At 39.7% G+C, this 21,665-nt stretch overlaps 1 protein-coding gene across 5 annotated transcripts in view; it reads right to left on the bottom strand.

The window, feature by feature from the left end:
• Positions 1-21,665, bottom strand: part of GADL1 (glutamate decarboxylase like 1) — a 578,596-nt gene that overhangs the window by 25,842 nt on the left and 531,089 nt on the right. For 4 of the 5 annotated variants that reach the window (XM_029244220.1, XM_029244221.1, XM_029244219.1 and 1 more), the window contains one exon: positions 2,066-3,818. The exons of the other annotated variant lie outside the window; for it this stretch is intronic. In XM_029244220.1, coding sequence (XP_029100053.1) covers positions 3,645-3,818 — 174 coding nt within the window. In that variant the 3' untranslated portion in view covers positions 2,066-3,644. Of the gene's footprint in view, positions 1-2,065; positions 3,819-21,665 lie in introns of those variants that run through there. 5 annotated transcript variants of the gene reach the window in all.

Raw genomic sequence — 21,665 nt, forward strand, 5'->3', positions numbered from 1 at the left:
GTCGTATGGACTCAGTAAATGTTAGCTATTGTCACCATCATCCTTGGTTTTCTGCATTAGAGGAGGCTCAAACTTGTAGAATTTGCCATGAGAAACACCGCACCTGCAGGACTAACAGGTTAAAAGAAACAGGAAACCTATATTATCTTTCTCCTTTTGGCTATAGCACTCCACATACTCCCCCTGTCCCAGGGGCATTTACTTTAATGGTCTGGGTGTCCAATGCTTCATTGGTTCAGTCTAATGGCCCCCCGGAAGTTGAGACTCGTAAGTGATTTCTTGTATCATATCTGGTTGGCTGACTTACAGCTCACATTTTACATGACCAAAACCAGGTAAAGCTACTCTTCTTGCAGCCCTCACCCCAGTAATGGCAATTCCTTTCTTATGGTTGCCCAAGCCAAAGGTAAATGAAACTATCCTTCATTTCTCATTTCTTTTTAAATACTCTACTCCATTAGCCAAGATTCCACCTTTCGGTGCCTCTGGGATCAGACCCGTTTTCACCGCTTCCTTCACTACACGTCTAGCATAAACCACCGCAGTCTCTTGTTTGTGCTATTGCAACTGCCCCCATTTGATCTCCACCCTTGCCCATGCACGCCCTATTCTCCAAACAGCAATCAGAGTGATCCTCTGAAAATATAAGCTGAATCATGTCAATACCCTGTTCAGATGCTCCAGTGTGTTTCCATCTAAGTCTCCATCTACATGGTCCAGTGTCCTGACTCCCAGATATGTCCCTGATTCCATCACCCTATCCTGACTACCACTCACCCCCATCAGTCCCTCCACTCCAGCCACACTTACCTCCACGTTGGTCCCTGGATGGATCACAAGTGCAGCTCCTCAGCCTTTAGCTTACCAAGCCCTGCTCCTGGTACGCCCTTTCCCCAGATACCCATAGGGCTCTCTCTCCACTTCCTTGACCTCCATGCAGAGGTTCCCCTGTCAGCGAGGGCCTGCCTAACCAACTTCTCTCCGACAGCCAAGTCCACCCTCACAGCTACCATATTCCATCCCTTTACTCTCTGTCTTCAAAATACACATTGCCACCTGACTTGTTACATAGTGACTTGATTGTCAGCCCCAAGGATATAGAAAGCTTCACAGGAGCAGAGATTTTGTCTATTTCAGTCACTGGGTATTCCCTACATCCTAGATAACAGTCTGGAATACAGTAGGCCCATTAGCAATACATTTAAAGGGTGAATGAATTACAATTAACCTTTTATCAAAAAATTTTTCTTGACCATTCAGTCAAGTACCTGATTGGGGGTGGTATATCTGAACATTTTAAGGAGAAAGAAGTGGGATGTTCAAAGTACTGGTAGCAGTTGGTTTTTTTTTTGCCATTGAGCAAGGAACTGTCATCTTTCAAAAAAAGGCCCAACAGGAGCTGAGCTCAGGCTGTTGAGTCTCCCATGACCTGCCTTGTAGATGAAGAAAGACTGAACAAGAGGCAAATCCATACTTGGCTATTAACTGTTTTTTCCACCTTATTCCAGGTGTTAACTAAAAAACAGACCACTTCCAACCTACTGTCTCAATTATTTAACTAAAATGTCAACAGAGCCCAAATTACTTCTAAAATGTATTGGTACCAAATGAGCGAATTTACAAAACAGAAACAGACTCACAGACTTAGAAAACAAACTTAAGGTTAACAAAGGGGAAATGTAGTAGAAGGGATAAGTTAGGAGGTTGAGATTAACATGTACACATTAACATATATAAAACAGATAATCAACAAGGACCTGCTGTATAGCACAGGGAACTCTCCTCAACACTGTAATAACCTATATGGGAAAGAATACGAAAAAGAAAAGATATATGTATATGTATAACTGAATCAAGCTGCTGTACACTGACAACAAACACAACATTGTAAATCAACTCTACTCCAATATAAAATAAAAATTAAAAAAAAGATTTTAACACTTAAAAATATAAAAAAATAAAATAAAATGACTGTGTTACTTACAAAATAAATAAATAAAATGTATTGGTACAATCCAGTAAAGGGGGGTGACAGGAAAAGAAAAGCCAAACACGGTGTGCTCACATTGCTTTTTATTTCATTAAACCCAAATTATTGCAAACATCAATTTCAGAACATTTTAGGAAGACGTTAAAACAAAAAGGCAACAAGAAATGCAATACACACACACAAATACCTATCACCAGAGACTGAAGTAATTCAGAGAAAGATTAAAATATTCTTTGACTGATGGAGATATTGAGAAATGACACACCCTAAAATGAGAATATGGAATAAAAGCAAATAGTACACATCTGCTTTTTAAGTCTTCGCAATTTAAGTAAGTTAGGGAAGGCATACAAAATGGTTATTGAATATGCTACGTCTAATACTTGAACAATCTTCAATCATGTGCCTTCCAAATCACAGCTCTACTTAGATTCATAATTGTACTTTGTTGAACTCTGCACCCACACATCTGAATTCTGTTTATTTCTTAGTCAAAGAAAATTCTGCTAGAAATCTAGGACCAGGATTAGATAGAATTACAATTATCCATTCCCAGGAGAAATGGAGGAGGTGTTTGCCCTGAAAGACCTCTAATTCTCAGATTCTCTGCCCAATATAAATCACTTAATAGTCTACACTGACATTTCAAAGCTTGCGAAAGGGAGTGTTGTATAACCCTAGACTTCATTCTGGTTCTTTCCTACAAGCAGAGAACAAGATAAAAAAAGCGCCCCTCAAGCTTAAAGAGGTACCTAATTAGAGACATATATGCCTAACGTCTACTCCCAATTAATGACACGAAAGATTCTGGGAAGTGAATTAGGACTATTGCTTTGATTAAAAGGACTACACTACGAAGTGTTTGTCTTTTATCCTTATCTCTAATTTAAATAATTTATAATAGATTATGGCTAATTTTAACTTTTGAGAATAAACATTTAGTCTGCATAAAAGATACTTTTTATAAAGTAACCATCTTATATAGTTTCTCTTTTAAAAAACACTTTTGATATACTTCTGATGACCCTAAACATTTGTGCTACAGATGCCACAGCTGCATTTTCAGAGACCGACTCAGGAACCACTGAAATATTAGATATCCTTTTGCTGGCAACACATAAGAGTGCTTATTCAGTCAATTCAAAGTTGTGCTAAACTACTGGTTCTCAGATTTTACCTTGCCTCAGAATCACGTGGAAGGCTCCTTAAAATTCAAAATACCCAGACCACCCCCAGAGTTTCTGATTCAGTAGGTCTGGCGCGGGGCTGAGAACCTGCGTTTCTAACATGTTTCCAGGTGCTGCTGGTGTAGGGATCACACTGTGAGAACCACTGCTTTAACCCACTAATTTCGATGTTCTTTCAAGAGAAATGAAAGCTTAGAATCCAGAGCCCACGTAGTACTCACTAAACTCTCTCCCAGGCTCTGCCCCAGGGATCATCCGTGAGAAAATCCTTTATTGCAGCAGTAGCACCCAGGCAGCTAAATAGTCCTTAACACTACTTGCTTAGCATTTTGGTTTTGCTGGGCAAGGATGTGGCATGTTTCCTATTTCTCACCAGAAGGGCTGCAATCTCCTATGTGGCCCCAGATGCCCTGGATCTGTAACCCTCCAGGGCAGGACCTGTGCCTCTGGGGGATCAAAAACCATAGCTACATGTCCCTACCCAGAAGGTCTATCTCATCCAGGAGGAAGTCCATGTCCTCCCGTCTGACTTGAGGGCTGATCAGCACCTGCCGGAAGAAGTTGACCTTCCCCCGGTGGGGCTGGTAGCCCAGCATGAGGCTCCCCTTCTTCACCATCCGCTCCTTAATGGCTGGGGCCACCTGCATGGGAGAGGAGGGAGGCGGTGAAAGACCAGAACACTGAGGCATCATGATTGCATTGCACCCAGTCATTGGCTACTCACAGGGCAGCCACTGGTGTGGATGCCATTCTCACACACACAAAGTTGACATTAATAATAATCACCTGCTGAGAACTTATGGCATAGAAGTACTGATTCAAGCGCCTTAGATCGATGAATTCACTTAATCTTCACAATAACTCCACAAGGGAGATATTATTAATATACCCTTTCCAGATGAGGAAACTGAGGTGCACAGAGATTAGATAAATAGCCCGAGGTCCTGCATTTGGTAAGTGGGAGAGCTGAGATTTAAAAGCAGGCAGTCTCACCCAAGCCCATGCTCAGAAACTTAAATCACGATGCAGTGATGCCACATTAAAATCAAACCAGGTGTTTGTTCTCAGGGGTCACAGTCTCAAAAGTGTCAAATGTTACGTTCCCAAATTTGTTGGAACTAAAAAATACTCCAGTTCAGGCAATTCGAATAAAGAAGATTAGTCAGAAATGGATAAAAAGCACACAAAATAACAGCTATGCCTTGACAGTCTACCAAAGAAAACACTAAAACAGGTACTATGTGCAGTTATATTTTGCAGACTATCAGTTTATTAGTTTATTAATAGAACATATTGGTTTATTAACAGGAAATATAACCACTGTGTCACTTATTAAGAGGCGTACAGTTGGTAATAAAATTAGTAAGTCCATATTTTAAGGATTTCTGGTGAACACGGGAAGAATGGGCCCTGAGAGTCCAAGTGCACACATTTTTCTAATTTTCCACTTCCATTTTCATTTTAACTCTTTCACAGTTGCTGAGCATATCCTCAGTGAATATGGGCAAAGAGAAGAGAATGAGTGTCTGTCCTCTCCTGTCAGGAAGAGGAGACGTAGCTAGTCCAGAAGGGAGAAACGCATACTTAAATAAAACCAGGCACAATGTGGTATAAGATGCCTTAGATGAGGGGCATAAATCTTGGTTCCCGGGAGCCCTTCTCAGAGTGTGACCACCCCACACCACTCTGGTTTGAAACACATCTATGATTTGTCAGCTACTTCCCTAAACACAAGCCAAAGTACTTCACCCAGCGCTCAACAAAATGATCTATTCCAAGCTTATGCGAGGATCAATGCCTCAGACCTCTGGAGATATATGTTGGACTCAACCACAGCCTTCTTAAGCGATGTCCAAGGGTCATTTTAGCTAAATACTTTTTTCATCATGTGCTCATTTTAGAACTTAAATCTTGTAAAACATGAACTATTACTGTGCTTACAACAGCAAAAACGAAGACTTACTCAGCACAGTCACACTGTCATTCTAGCGAAGGACTGGACGTCTCTCACAGTAAAAGGAACATAGGGCTTCCCTGGTGGCACAGTGGTTGGGAGTCGGCCTGCCGATGCAGGGGACACGGGTTCATGCCCCGGTCTGGGAAGATCCCACATGCCGCGGAGCGTCTGGGCCCGTGAGCCATGGCCGCTGGGCCTGCGCGTCCGGAGCCTGTGCTCCGCAGCGGGAGAGGCCACAGCAGTGAGAGGCCCGCGTACCGCAAAGAAAAAAAAAAAAAAAAAGATGGGGAAATTAAAATGCACATAGATGTGTTTTAAGTTAAAATATTTAAGTTACATATGCATCACATATTTTTCTAGGATTATTTGCTTTAACTTGATCAATCCTCATCCCCTTAGGTAGGTGGGCTTCTAGCGCATATGTGGGTATGAATGCATGTGTATGTGCATGTGTGTATGTGTGTATGCATGCATGTGTGGATGTGTATGTATGTGCATGTGTGGGTGTATGTGTGTGCACAATCACATGTAATTTAAACTTCTAACCCCCCATTTGTCATTTACTGCTCTTAAAATCCTTCTAGTCACAGGACAATGCAGAACTGTGGGCTGACTTAGGCTCATGACAAAGGTACATTTATTTTTAATTCCAAGAGCGAGTGGGCTCTTGCATGTAACCTGTAGGTGTGAGAGTAGGTATGAGAAGGCATGGCCCACAGTGCCCATGCTAATCAATGCCAGGAAGATCTGGTCCATGTGGGGCAAATGTCTGCCCAGGAGAGTCACAGACTATCAATTTTAGAGCTTACAGCTTGTGGTTCTGTAGACTTTTTTTAAAACAAAAATTCCCTTCGTATTTATCTCCATCTTCCTCTAGGTAGTAACCAGGGTTTAATCCGCTCTGGCTTATAGCAAATTTTAAATTTAAAACAGGCATGTTCTTGGCTCAAACCTAATTTGCATTATCTATTCCTATTTATTTTTCCTCTATTTTTCTTTCCCAAATGATAATTTATGCCTTACCTTTGGAGAGCAGAATTTTGATTCCAGCTCCTAATGTGGCTCACAGGAGACGCTTATCAAAATGAAGGTCAGGTTTGCATTTCTTGTTAGCAAACCAAAAACATCTCCTAATGTGAGCAAGAAAGATAAAACTAAGAGGCACTCAGATGTGTTAATATAAAGATATTTTTGATCTTTAAATTCTTGCTCTTTGTAAGGCATAAAAATTTGCTGCCATGGGCAGAACACCTGGCATCAGAACCAAACTTCTAAGCTAAATTTTGTCACTGACTTTAGAAATTATAAAGAAATGACTAAACATCTGTGTGTTTCAGAGAACTAGCTAAGTAAGGGTTTGGCAGTACAACACACATCTTATTTTCGTACCCATGAATATAAGCTTAATTCCTAGAGGTAATTAATTACTCCTGGCCAAGAGGGGAAAACCTCCTTTGTTTAAATACTTCATGGGGAAAGCAAGCTGTAAGCAACACCAACATTCATTAAATCTGCCACAAATTATAACTGTAGTAGTAGCGGTTGTTGTTATTGTTAATATTTTACCAACTCTTTAACATTTGCAATGTGCTTTTCATGTCTCTGATTCTCATAAACCCAAATTAAAGCTTATTTGAAAAGAATCCACATTTTTGCAATTTAGGGACCAGAATGTTCTCGTGACTAGCCAGCTTGTCACCTTTGCACATTAAAAAAAAAAACGAAAAAAAACCCACTTCCTATTTATAAAGCTTCAGGCATAATCCAATTCTTGGCAACTAGGATATTCTCTTCTGCTGATCACAGCAGAGAAACAGTCCTAATCCGACAAGATGGAATACTCACAAGGGAAAGAAAATATGCGCAAACTAAATGTAAATATCTGAATATCGCCCCTAAAGGGAGCACGCAAGGAGGAAAGCAATTTAGCAGGAGTGAGATTGCTTTCCAGCTCTCAATTATTTTACTGCTGGTTTTTCCCCCAAATTGTATATCAAATTCTTTTCTCCTGCCTCAGTGCTCTGGTCCCTGCATCTTAAGTGGAGGAAGATCCTGACATTTCTATTTGGTTGCACAGGAACTTAATCGACACATTTCTGTAGGGTTGCTGTTTCCCCCCTTAAATTATGTTTCAGCAATGATTTAGCCATTTAAACAGAATGTTGTTGCCACACCCCTGCTGCATAAACAGCATTTGGTATTTAAAAGTTGCTTAAACCCAAGGAAAAGAAAAAAACAACTCTCTCATTCTGGCCAAGTACAGTAATTTGTTAACAGATAACTGACCAGGTGTCACCAGAGCCTTTTATTAAAATAAAATCGTCATGTCTGTAAAATGACATTTCTTCTTAAAAATGTGTAACTTATTTAATGTTAAACAACACATTTTTTTTCAATATACAAAGTGTTTCTCAAACTCTCTGTAAGTTTATTTTTTCCAGTCCATTACATACTTTTGTGAAATACAGTAAAAGTGAATAACTAAATGAAAATTAATTACTAAATTAAAATGAAATAAAAAAGACATAAAAACAAGGTCCTACTGTATGGCACAGGAACTATATTCAATATCCTGTGATAAACCATAATGGAAAAGAATATATGTGTGTGTGTGTGTGTGTGTGTATAACTGAGTCACTTTGCTGTATAGCAGAAATTTAAAAAACACTGTAAATCAACTATACTTCAATAAAATTAATTTAAAAAAATTTTTAAAAAGAAAGTAAGAAGGTAAAAGGAAGACATAATAAGTACAAGCTAAATTAGTGTTTTTTTTTTTTTTAATCAACAGTAAACTTACTGTTGTTATAAAAGCTTCTAAACAGTAACTCTGGGTTCCCATGTTTTTCTTATGGCAGACACCCAGTTCATGGATCTGCAGGGTGCTGGAGACCACATTTTGAGGACTGCTGCTCTGTTTTAACTCCCTTGTCTCCTTGGGGGTGTATATAATTTTAGTTATGAATGTTGGTGTTATTTTTCATACTTACTTCTGCATATTGGTATAATCTCCATACCATTTTGAATCGTGTTTTTGTTTTTCACTAAACCACTGTGCCATAGTTTACCTAAACATGTCCCACTTGTTAAGTCTTGGAACTGCTTCCAATGGCACTTCAGTGAAACCATGAACCCAATCATGAAAACTCTAAATCACTTCTTCGAAGTCTAGTTCAGAGATGATAAATGTCTCAAAATCTCCTAGACATTAGGATCTTTATACAACTTTTCCCATCAGATGCTCTAAGGGTGAAATAGTCACATTTTCACCTGCAAAATATGGGGCAGCACAACACCCAGCATGACTAAGAAGATAAGCTCGTAATTAAAGGAAGTGATCCTTTTAAGTAAATATGAGGGGCAAAGACTACATACACTTCTACTGTGACTCTAGATAGCAGAATCATTCAGAGCTTCTAATAAACCCAGCAAGATTTGTGTTTTGCTAAATTCTCCCCTAAATTGATGTTCTTCAAACTCCAGATTTTAGAGCTGTTTTCTCAATTTCAATTTAATTAAATCTTCATTCTGTAATCTCTAAGGAAGCAAAGATTTTTTAAGGAGTAGGAGGCTAAACTCATAATAATTTGCACATCTTGTGGGGAGAGCATGGAGTGGGCAGGCAGACTAATAAACTGAAGAATAAATTAGAGTTTTATTGTAATTAATAACACTTTTTCTAAGATTATTTTGCCTAAAGGAAAGTTAGTTGTATCAAATGCAGAAAATTATCTACAATATTTTTTCTCTCTATAAAAGTCACTTGAAAGAGTTTTTAATTTCTTTATATTTACACTAAACTTCATACATCTTTGGCACCTTTTGTATTTCCCAGAACAGAGTTTATAGCCATACCAAAGCTACTCATTGCAATACATGGTTAAGCAAATAAACACTGAGAAAGCAATATAGTGGGGGCTGATTCAGCTGCTATGTTGAATGTTATTTGCTCTAGCTCTAGTTTGGTAAGCTTTTTTTTTCTGTAAAATGCCAGACAGTAAATATTTTAGGCTTTGTAAGTTATACAAGCTCTGCTGCAAATGCTCAACTATGCCACTGTAGCATGAAAGCAGCCCTAGACAATATATAAACAAATGAGCATGGCTATTTAGGGACTTTATTTAGGAACCATGAAATTTAATATTCAATATCATATGATTTTCACATGTCACAAAATATTAACTGCTTTTCATTATTTTTCAACCTCTTAAAAATATTCAGCCCATTTGTAGCTCCTAGGCTGTACATAAATAGGTGATAAGCTAGATTTGGCTTTAGACATAATGTACTACTCCCTGGTCAAAATGGAAAAAAATACATTACGATATATAAAATCTACCCCTTAGAAGGAAAAAGTGCATGAATATTAGGTTCACTGGGCTTCTTTCAGAAACTCTGAATTGGGCCAGGAAATGAAAAAGTTCTTCCTGTCTCTTCTTCTCCAGCAGAGCATGAAACCAGAGCCACAGATGGGTGGGCAGGGTTGCCACAGTGGATTTCTTCCAGAACAATTATTCTTGAACCATCACAACAAGTAGCTTGTTTTATATTGTCTTCCCAAATAATCTGGGTTCCAAATAAGCCCCATGTTCCATGTTAACTTGACGTGGGTTCTTCTGAGTAGGATATTAAAATCTAGCTCATGAAAAGAGTTGGCAGGAAATGTCCACACTTGGTACCTGGCACCCAACACAAGACTCTTTCTGAGACTTATAACAAGGTATGTAACTCCTTTCCCCATTTAAGTAATTTTTTTTTGTATAGTTTGGGGACATCTCAGATTTGCTGAGCCCAGATAGAGATGCAATGCTGATCAAGGCGAGGGCCAGAATTCAGGGCATGAATAGCAGCAACGGCCAGGATTTAAATGGAAGAATTCCAGTCCAAGAGAAGAATTAGCAAGACTAAACCAGTCAGAGAACTTAAGTGGGCTTTCCAGGGGCCTTCCTTCTTCTGAGAAAAGTGCAGACCAGCACAGTGACAATCTAGGAAGCAAACGGGGCTTTCCCAGTGCATATAAGCTGAAGGCCAATCAATCATCAGAGAAAAGCTACCCTGGAGAGATTCCCCAAGCATCCCTGGATGCCCAATTTTGCAGTTATAGAAAATAAGATGTGAGAAAGCCTGTAAATCCTTTATTTGTTCATTACTTTCTCTGGTATTTATCTCCATAACTAAAGCATCATGATGGTCCTTGCATGAGCCAGTGAATGGAAGGTCATCATAACACTGATACTGGATCACAGTCTAAACACAGATTTTCATCTCTTATTTTCCTTTTGGCTTCAATTAAAAAAAGATATACTCTCCAGTGGATAAGTGCATTCCATCAATTTCTGATCATGAAAAGAGCTCAAACATATAAGAACTTCCCAAACTTAAATGAACATTTTTATCTTGATTTCTTCTAACTGTACATAAGAACCAGATAACTTGATTTCTTCTGACTGTACATAAGAACTGACTTTTCTAAATTTTAAAATTTGTATGGAAACACAGAAGACCCCAAATAGCCAAAGCAATCCTGAGAAATAAAAACAGAGCTGAGCTGGGTGAATCAGGCTCCCTGACTTCAGACTATACTACAAAGCTACATTAATCAAAACAGCATGGTAGTAGTGCAAAAACAGAAATATAGCTCAATGGACAGGATAGAAAGACCAGAAATAAACCCACAGACCTATGATCAATTAATTTATGACAAAAAAGGCAAGAATACACAATGGAGAAAAACAGTCTCTTCAATAAGTGGTACTGGGAAAACTGGACAGCTACATGTAAAATAATGAAATTAGAACATTCTCTAACACAATACACAAAAATAAACTCAAAATGGATCAAAGACCTAAATGTAAGGCTGGACATTATAAAACTCTTAGAGGAAAACATAGGCAGAACACTCTTTGACATAAATCACAACAATATCTTTTTTGATCCACCTCCTAGAGTAATGAAAATAAAAACAAACTAATGGAACCTAATTAAACTTAAAAACTTTTGCACAGCAAAGGAAACCATAAACCATGAGAAGAGACATCCTACAGAATGGAAGAAAATATTTTCAAATGAAGCGACCAAGAAAATATTTTCAAATGAAGCGACCTACAAGGGATTAATTTCCAAAATATAAAAACACCTCATGCAGTTCCATGTCAAGAAAACAAACCACCCAATCAAAAAATGGTCAGAAGATCTAAATAGACATTTCTCCAAAGAAGACATACAGATGTCCAAAAAAGCATATGAAAAGATGCTCAACATCAATAATTATCAGAGAAATGCAAATCAAAACTACAATGAGGTATCACCTCACACTAGTCAGAATGGCCATCATCAAAAGTCTACTAACAATAAATGCTGGAGAGGTTGTGGAGAAAAAGAGAACCCTCCTGCACTGTTGGTGAGAGTGTAAATTGGTACAGCCACTATGGAGAACAGTAATCCCACTCCTGGGCATTTATCTGGAGAAAACTCCAATTCAAAAAGATACATGCATCCCTATGTTCATAACAGCACTACTTACAACAGTCAAAACATGGAAGCAACCTAAATGACCATCAGCAGAGGAATGGATAAAGAAGATGTGGTACATATATACAATGGAATATGACTCAGCCAAAAAAAGAATGAAATAGTGCCACTTGTAGCAACATGGATGGACCTAGATATTATCTTACTAACTGAAGTCACACAGAGAAAGACAAATATCATATGATATCACTTCCATGCGGAATCTAAAAAAAAATGATACAAATGAACTTATTTACAAAACAGAAACAGACTCACAAATATCAAAAACAAACTTATGGTTACCAAAGGGGAAACAAATTTATGGAGGGGAGGGATAAATTAGGAGCTTGGGATTAACATACACACACTACTACATATAAAATAGATAACCAACTGTAACTATTACTGTAGAACTCTACTCAATATTCTGTAATAACCTATATGGGTAAAGAATCTGAAAAAGAATATATACGTGTGTGTGTGTGGTGTGTGTGTGTGTGTGTGTGTGTGTATACATATATTTGTATGTATAACTGAATCAATTTGCTGTACACCTGAAAACACAACATTGTAAATCAACTATACTCCAATAAAATTTTTTAAAAAAAGATATTTTCATTTTCACAGGTTTAACGTATTTCTGCTGTTTGGATATATGTGAAATTATAAATTAAGGAAAAATGAACACTATTATAACAATGAAACTTCCCATCAAAGAAAAAAAAGAATTGGCTTTTCCTTTACACATGCAATTCAGAACATATAGAAATGGGTTTTGAATTCAGCTAAATATATATCCTCCCATTTGTAACCTCTGTGTTACACAGGGAGGTTGTTGCTAAATGAACAGCTATTGAAAGAAAACATTTCCTTATGGTCTAAACATGATATAGTCCAAAGGAGAAAGTGATTTTTTAGTCTTATAAAAAAAGTTCTTTGTGGTAATGGTTAGCTTTACATCCTTAAAATGTAGTAAATGGAATCTCTCACCCGATACTAAAGAAACAGTTGCTACCTCACAATACAGAAACAGTTCCCTTGTATTTCCAAACACTTTAGAGTAATTTGCCCCAAACATGACATTCTATATAGAATAGGCATTTGCCCTCCTAACACAGTTTGCTTTTGTCTAAAATTGTTCTGAGCTCACAGCCCTAAACAGCAGAAATTTTGCTTATGGCTGATCACACAGGCAGTTTCCATCCCCATCAAGGAAGAAACCAGTATCTGCCAGAACAACATTAAAGCACTTCCACATTTCTAAGAGCATTTCTGACTCAAAGAAGGAAAACTGTGATACTGTAGTGTGGATACATGACCATTGGACTATAAACTCTGTTCAAAGCTAGGTCTTCACCTTATTTTTCTTTATATCCCTCAGAACCTAATGTAAAGCCTTGCCAGGAGATAATGCTATGCACTTGTCAAAAGTCACAGAACTGTGCACCTTGAAAGGTAAACTTTACGTGTGTGTAAATTAAGAAATGAATAAATTAATTAACTTAAAAACAACAGAGATTCTGAGAGGGCCATGTAGATCATGAGAGGGCCATGTGAGATCATGCAAGTATCTTCAGCTCCTAGTGCCCCAGATTCCTTATCTCTAGGCAAGAGATAATAATAATAGTACAGATCTCTTCCTAAGATTGATAAAATATGGAATGTGATATTGTGGGTGAAGTGTGTAATGCTGTGAACAGACAGTCCATGATGGAGATTAATATTCTTACTCAAGAAGAACCTAGAAATACAAATCAAAACTACAATGAGGTACCACCTCACACCAGTCAGAATGGCCATCATCAAAAAGTCTACAAATAACAAATGCTGGAGACGGTGTGGAGAAAAGGGAACCCTCCTACACAGTTGGTGGGAATGTAAATTGGTACAGTCATTATGGAGAACAGTATGGAGGTTCCTTAAAAAACGAAAAATAGAGCTACCATTTGATCCAGCAATCCTACTACTGGCCATATATCCAGATAAAACTGTAATTCAAAAAGATACATGCACCCCTACGTTCATAGCAGCACTATTCACAATAGCCAAGACATGGAAGCAACCTAAATGGCCACCGACAGATGAATGGATAAAGAAGATGTGGTACATATATACAATGGAATACTACTCAGCCATAAAAAAGAACAAAATAATGCCATTTGCAGCAACAATGGATGCAATTAGATATTATCATAATAAGTGAAGTAAGTCAGACAAAGACAAATATCATATGATATCACTTATATGTAGAATCAAAAATATGACACAAATGAACCTATATATGAAACAGAAACAGAATCACGGACATGGAGAACAGACTGGTCGTTGCCAATGGGGAGAGGGTTGGAGGAGGGATGGAGTGGGAGGTTAGGGTTAGCGGATATAAGCTTTTATGATAAACCATAATGGAAAAGAATATATAAAAAAATAATGTGTATATATATATATGTATACATATGTATAACTGAATCACTTTGCTGTACAGCAGAAATTAACACAGCATTGTAAATCAACTATACTTCAATAAAAAATATTAAAACTGAAAAAAAAGAAGAGTCTAAAGAACAAAATCTGGAAAGGAAATGGAGCATGAATTGCAATGTTTCCTTCTAGTTCTACCACTCATTGCATGTCCTTTAGCAAATCACTTGAGTTCTCTGTAGGTCTGAAAATGAGAAGGGTCATGTTGACCACTCTTAGATGCAAAGGATAAAGGTATTTTGGACATGGTGGCACTTGAAGCTTTTCTTCATGGTGGGCGGTGGAGACTAATGGAAACTGTATGGTCTGAGGTTTTTTGGGGGCTTTGCAGCACATAAGATCAAATATAGTGGGGCTTCCCTGGTGGTGCAGTGGTTAGGAATCCGCCTGCTAATGCAGGGGACACGGGTTCAATCCCTGGGCCAGAAAGATCCCACATATCGCAAGGCAACTAAGCCCGTGCACCACAACTACTGAGTCTGAGCTCTACAGCCCGCTAGCCACAACTACTGAAGCCCACGTGCCACAACTACCGAAGCCCATGTGCCTAGAGCCCGTGCTCCGCAACAAGAGAAGCCATGGCAATGAGAAGCCTGCGCACCGCAATTAAGAGTAGCCCCCACTCGCCGCAACTAGAGAAAGCCTGTGCGCGGCAGTGAAGACCCAATGCAGCCAAAAATAAATAAATAAATACACATATTAAAAAAAAAAGATCATATATACTGTAATAGGGAAAAACAAATCTGACTTTATATTAGTTCTGTTCCTTTAGCTTTAACCTTTGTGCTCCGTTGCCTGTGCTTAGTAATGCTGGCCCTGCACCTTTTGTAAAAGAATGTTGCATATAGCCTGAAATATACAGGATAGCCCATTCTCAAGTCTCTGACCTAAGAGTCCATTCATATAAAGGTAAAAAGTTGCAGAACAGAGAATAACATGTGTTTTGTTGGAGGTTTACAGGAGCATCATGACCTATGTGGACAGCTGCAAGAATGAAGGATTCTGGCACCAAGAAGTTTGCAAATAACCATGCCCCCCCTCCCTCTAGTTTGCCTTTAAAAGTGCTTTGCTGAAACCCTTTGGGGAGTTTGGGGTTTTTCCGGCGCGACCCACCCATCGCCTAGCATGGCCCTGCAATAAACCTTTGCTCTGCTCCAAACTCCGCCGTTTTGGTTGTTTGGCCTCACTGTGTGTTGGGCACAGGAACTTGCATTCAGTAACAATATCACCATACTTATTAAATAGAATTCACACATAATTATAGAAGATTTCAGTTGAGCTGTGATTGACTAAGTTAACATAAGGTTCATTATCTGTGATTTTGCAATTTTTCTTTTGTATTTTGGAGCCATCTTTCAAAGTTAGCTAGTATTTTTATATGCCCCAATTCAATTCTTATACCCCACCCCATGCTTATTTTGCCTGATGACTAAATAAACTAGCTCTATGCACATATGAGTGGCCAAATATCCACTATCCTCAGGACAGACTCAACTTATACCTGTAATTATCACAGCACTCCTTTTCACTGTTATAAGTGTCCCAATTTAGAGGCTAAGTTATATGGTTTAGACTAACCATAAATGGACCAAGACACTAGTTTACTGACTAGGGACCCAATTCCTGAAATTCTGTGACTCTGGACAAGAACTTTGGACTTAGGACTATGACTCCTGTGGGACTCATAGTCCTCTCTTATGAAAAACTGATAATCCCTTGTAGGACTGTCATGTGGACTAAATGAAATAATATAGATAAAAACACCAAGCATAGGGGCTTCCCTGGTGGCACAGTGGTTAAGAATCTGCCTGCCAGTGCAGGGGACACGGGTTTGAGCCCTGGTCCGGGAAGATCCCACATGCTGCCAAGAAAGTAAGCCCGCAAGTTGTGGCTCTAGAGTCCACGAGCCACAACTACTGAGCCCGCATGCCACGAGTACTGAAGCCTGCGCGCCTAGAGCCCATGCTCTGCAACAAGAGAAGCCATCGCAATGAGAAGTCCACACACTGCAATGAAGAGTAGCCCCTGCTTGCTGCAACTAGAGAAAGCCTGCACGCAGCTACGAAGACCCAATGCAGCCAAAAATAACTAAATAAAATAAATAAATTTATTAAAAAAAAACAAGCATAGAGTTGGCATCTGCTAGGCACTCAATAATATGAACTAGTATTATTAATTTCTTAAAATGAATTGGCTTTTAATCAACTTACATTCACACCTGGTCTTTTATTACTCTATTTCATTATCTCTTGAGACACAAGCATTTGAAAGTGTTGTGAAAACATGACTTGTAATTTATTCTTTCTCCCCAAAGCATCTAAACTGTATTAAATAATTCTGAGAGGTTGTGAGTTAGCAGTTTTAGAAATTAAATCTTACACCTCATGTATGCTGCTTCTATATTAATCTTCTATTTATGTTCTAGGTTTTTTCCAAATCAGACAAAAATTAACAAAGCAAACTTTTTCTTTCTTTAAAAAGTAAAACAGTTGTTGATTATCTTGGCCATTTGATGGTGGGGAGAGAAGTTTCCATTGAAATGTACTGTGGGCAGGGATGAGTTTCTATTGTATTCTAGAAATTTCTATGTGCTGTGTAATTTTGCAGCATACAGAAATATTTTCTAAGTAATGAAGTTACTTCTTCTTTGGACATGTGAAAAGTTCACATATAATGAAAAGGTCATTTGTCCCCATATTCGAGAGCTTGTATCCAAAACTTTAGTCTCTGTGTTGTCCTGTCATGTACATTTTTATCAAAGGGGGATCAAAGAGCTGTATTAGGTGCTTCCCAAGTGTGCCTGACAATACACGGCACCAGGATCCAGACCCCAATCCACAGAAGCTGAATCTGAACTTCGATGGGACAGGCCATTGGTCTGTATGTTTACTGACCAGGCACTCAAGTTCTTGCTATCATGATGCAAGTTTGGGAACCTGGACAATGGCAGTCCTTTAACTAGGACGTTGGAGACATAGGGTGTGGTAGGAGGTGAGAGGTGTTGGACAGGAAAAAACAATTTTGAGAGAGGAAGGAGGTGAGATTGGGAATCTCCCCTTCCTGAATTGCTTATGTTGATTTCATAATAAACGAGTGACCTTCAAAGAAGCTGTTAGCCAACTTTTCTGTTAATCATAAAACATGAAAAAGTATTTAAAACACTTAATTACGGCCCAGAAAACAATGAAACTCTTCATACTGAATGCTTAAAGAATCAATTTTCCTCTCTCGATATATCTCCTGCCATTCCTTACCTGCTCAATTCTTCTCCTACTCCTTTGCCCTCACTCTTTTCCCCTGACGTCTCCCCTCTACAATTTAGAGGTGAGCTGCACTGGTGTGCCTCCCAAGCTTACATTATGTAAAATCGGTGGTCCAGAGCCCATGACCATTTGCGTCTAAGAGATCATTTCAGCTTGGCAGACATGGAGAAACAGGCCACACTCGGGGCATACCTTTTTTCAAATATGGATTTTTACCCTTATTTTTCTCTGGAGTATATCTCAAAATCAGCACAACATTAAAAAGTGCTCCACTTTAAAAGCACTGCCCTGTCTATACGCCTCCCAATACAGATGAGCAAAGCCACAGAAACAAAGAGGTCAGACCTCCAGGAAGAATGAAAAACACAGCTTCACATGCGGTGTTTGTAACGTAGAAATGACAATGACGGCAATTCCAGTAAACCTAATGTGTCAGACATTCAAGGCAGCCAGAATGAACAGTCATAAAAGGAAACCAAACTGAACTGAAAGCTTTAGCTGGAGAATGGACACAATAAATGTTCTACACACTATAAAGTAAAACCTTAATACCCAGTGGTGTCACATGAGCTCACAGCTCCTCAGTAACTGTTGTGGGCCAACCCCCAAACGTTAGCCCATGCTGCGAGATCCCTATATTGTTCCTTAAAATGGCAAGTTATTCGGTAATGCTCAGCCAAGGCTGGCACCACCTCTCGGGGGCATTTGGAAAGGAGTCCAGGCATTTTGGGTTATTGCAATGACAGCTGCGTGTTTCTTGCACTTGATGTGTGAGGTCAAGAGTGACAAATGCTTCACAATGGTTAGACACAACTTGCCCAAGGAAGAATGATGTTGCCCCAAATGCCAGTGATGCCCCTGCTGAGAAATGCTGATCAGGAGCCCTGTGGGCTCCAGGAACACCTTCTACACTTTGTCTTGACACCTCTGGGTCCTTTCAGTTTCTCCCACAAGTTACTGACATTGCTTTGAGTCAGAACAGATGACTCAATTGATGGGTCAGCGAAGTAAATGGGACCCTTGAGGGCAAAAAATAGTATTTTGTTGTTTCCCTTAGATTCTTTTTTTTTTTTTTTGCGGTACGCGGACCTCTCACTGTTGCGGCCTCTCCCATTGCGGAGCACAGGCTCCGGACGCGCAGGCTCAGCGGCCATGGCTCACGGGCCCAGCCGCTCCACGGCATGTGGGATCTTCCCAGACCGGGGCACAAACCCGCGTCCCCTGCATCGGCAGGCAGACTCTCAACCACTGCGCCACCTGGGAAGCCCTAGATTCTTTTTTTAATGTTTCATTTTAATTTCATTTTTTTCTAGCTTTATGAGATCTATTTGAGAAATAAGAATGGTATATATTTATAGTGTCCAGTGTGATGTTGCGATATACACTTAACAAAATGCTTTAGCTTTGCACATACTGAGCAAATTAACAAAAGTGATTATACATTCTTCCTTATGGAGCTCCCTCAACACTGTTGAACCCAGTGCTTAAAATTAGAAGTTGCTTTTGAAGCCACATACAAGCCCCTGTGTCCCTGACTTTTGAAGTAAAATGCTGACTCAAGAGTTATGATTGGGAATTGTGAAGAGGTAGAAACAGAGAACAGCTGTTGGGCTGGGGAAATGATGACAATTTAGACTATAAATCCATCACATAGCAGAATCACCTAACTCCCAGTTCCCTGAAAGATACAGATAAAAACCTGACACACTCCTGAGTTGTTTGTACAGGAAGCAGACCCCCTGCAGGTGAAAACTGCTGACCCCAAGCACATAGACCCTACACTGGTTGAAACCAGAAGGTTGAAGATGCTGACTCCCAATTACCTCACACCAGCCAATCAGAAGAATGTCCATCAGCTGATCACGTCCTCTTTGAACCATTACTATAAAACTCCTCACTACCCCCTCCAGGGGTACACAGTTTTGAGGGCATTAGCCCACTATGGCCCCCCTTTGCCTGGCAAAGCAATAAATCTATTCTTTTCTACTTCACCCAAAACTCTGTCTCCAAGATTTAATCCAGTGCTGGTGTACACCGGCCGAATGTCAGCAACACTTTTTCCTTAAAGTCATGGAAAAAGTGTTGGCTGCAGGGTGCTGCCCCTGGAAAGAGGGGCTGCCACAGAGGCAAGAAGGAGGCAAAGCAGACAGGGCCCTTCTTGGCCTCAACCAAGCTCCTCTTTACCTGTCTTACATGTTGGAGTTCTATGTAAGAATTTGTGTGACAAAAAGGGATCTGCCACGTAAAAAGACCAACTTTGAATTTGATTGGCAATGTATGTATTATTATTATTCAAGAGCTATCATTTTGTAATATCTGCAAAATAGCCCTCTAGATGTTGGCCAAGGGAATGCTCCCTAGATGCTGAGTCTAAGGGCAGAAAGTGGACCCTGGGGTCTGACATTCTTGACCGGGTTGGGGAAGCTAAGAAAATTCACAGGGAAATATGTCTCCTTGCTAAAACTAAGCTTCTTTCATTTAAGAGTTAAGGATAAGGGGCTTCCCTGGTGGCGCAGTGGTTAAGAATCCGCCTGCCAATGCAGGGGACACAGGTTCAAGCCCTGGTCCGGGAAGATCCCACATGCCGCGGAGCAACAAAGCCCATGTGCCACAACTACTGAGCCTGCTCTCTAGAGCCCGGGAGCCACAACTACTGAGCCCATGTGCCGCAACTACTGAAGCCCGTGAGCCTAGAGCCTGCGCTCTGCAACAAGAGAAGCCACTGCAATAAGAAGCCTGCGCACCACAAGGAAGAGTAGCCCCTACTCGCCGCAACTACAGGAAGCCGGCGTGCAGCAACGAAGACCCAAACGCAGTCAAAAATAAATTAATTAATTAAAAAAAAAAGTTAGGATAATCCATATGTTGCCAAGTTACGTTCCAGTAGAGTAATAATAAATAACCAACAATAATAAATGACCATTTCACATAATTGAACTTAAGTATGTCCCAAGCGCAGCTATGTAACAAAGCCATATCACATTCCAGGGGCTCTGTTGCCTCTGGCAGGTAATCATCATTCCATTCCCATGCTCTCACTCTCCTGTAAGTGCCCCAGGGTTTCAACTCATCTGCTGGCCACTTGAATGTCCTCTTTTTAAGAACTGCTTGTTCATGTTATTTGCCCGTTTTGGGTAACCATCTTTTTCTTACTGATTTAGAAGAACTCTGTGTTGGTAAGAACATTATCTGATGGCTTTACGTGTTGCAAGTGATTTATCTGCTTTTAACTTGGTTTTCAGTAGCTTTAATTACATATTACAATTTTTAACCCTTAAAATCCTTAAGAAAACCAAGAAACAAGTAATTGAACTGTTACTCCAGCATTTACTGATTGGCAAACTTAAGAACATATTCCATAACCTCTAAAAACTTACATTTTTCTTATAGCATAATTTCTCCTTAATGTGGTACAAGATGTGTGTTTAATAAACCCAAACATCTTCTGAAGTTCTACTAATGAACCCAAGGCTGAAGTCTCAGGCAAAGCGGGCTGTGTTTGTATTTCAAGGACATGATGAGAGCTAACTTCAAGTTTTCTCCAAAGTATATTTTTGTTCTCTCAGGGTCAGAATTCTGAAAACAGTATTTTATCAAGCTAGCTTTCTCTAACTGCATATGCGAACAGAACCAGTTTTGGAGTTTCAAAAGGGTTTCATCTTAACCATTTTTTTCCAGAGTCTAAAGAATACCATTGTCATATATTGTTAAAAAAAATTCTTTCTTTTTCTTTAGTCATAATATCATAGCTAAGGTTTTTCCAATGAATTGAACCTTAATTTCCCATTTTACAAAAGACAACAAAGATACCAATCACACAAATGGAATATACACTCATACACCAGAAAACACAACTGTCACAAATCCTCCGAGAGATGACTGATAAAGTCCCAAACACTTCCCAACACAAACAGGCCTCGACGTCAGACACACATCAGAACCAACTAGCAAAACACCCGTGCTCAAAAGAGAAGTTTGCCGGGTGCACACCGGTGGACTTACTCAGTCTTGGAGCTCGTCAGCTCTTCCAGAGGCATCTTTCCGTTCTAGCAAGGGAAAGCATACACTGGCAGCCAGGGCTGAGCAGGGGAGAAACAGGGAGAAGCCCTGAAACAAATGGTTTGGGCAGCTGCTAGGAATGTCCACACCAGACCCCTCTCAGGGCAGGTCCAGTGAGCCACGACCAGGAGGCTCCTCGCAGCCATCCCAACGAATCCTCATGGCGGCTGCCCTGCTCAGGAAAACCCGGGAGCCAGATATCGCGAGAGCCCAGCCTC

Source organism: Monodon monoceros, unplaced genomic scaffold, assembly GCF_005190385.1.
Source record: "Monodon monoceros isolate NGI ecotype Baffin Bay Population unplaced genomic scaffold, NGI_Narwhal_1 Super_Scaffold_3, whole genome shotgun sequence".
Classification (NCBI taxonomy): Eukaryota; Metazoa; Chordata; class Mammalia; order Artiodactyla; family Monodontidae; genus Monodon; species Monodon monoceros.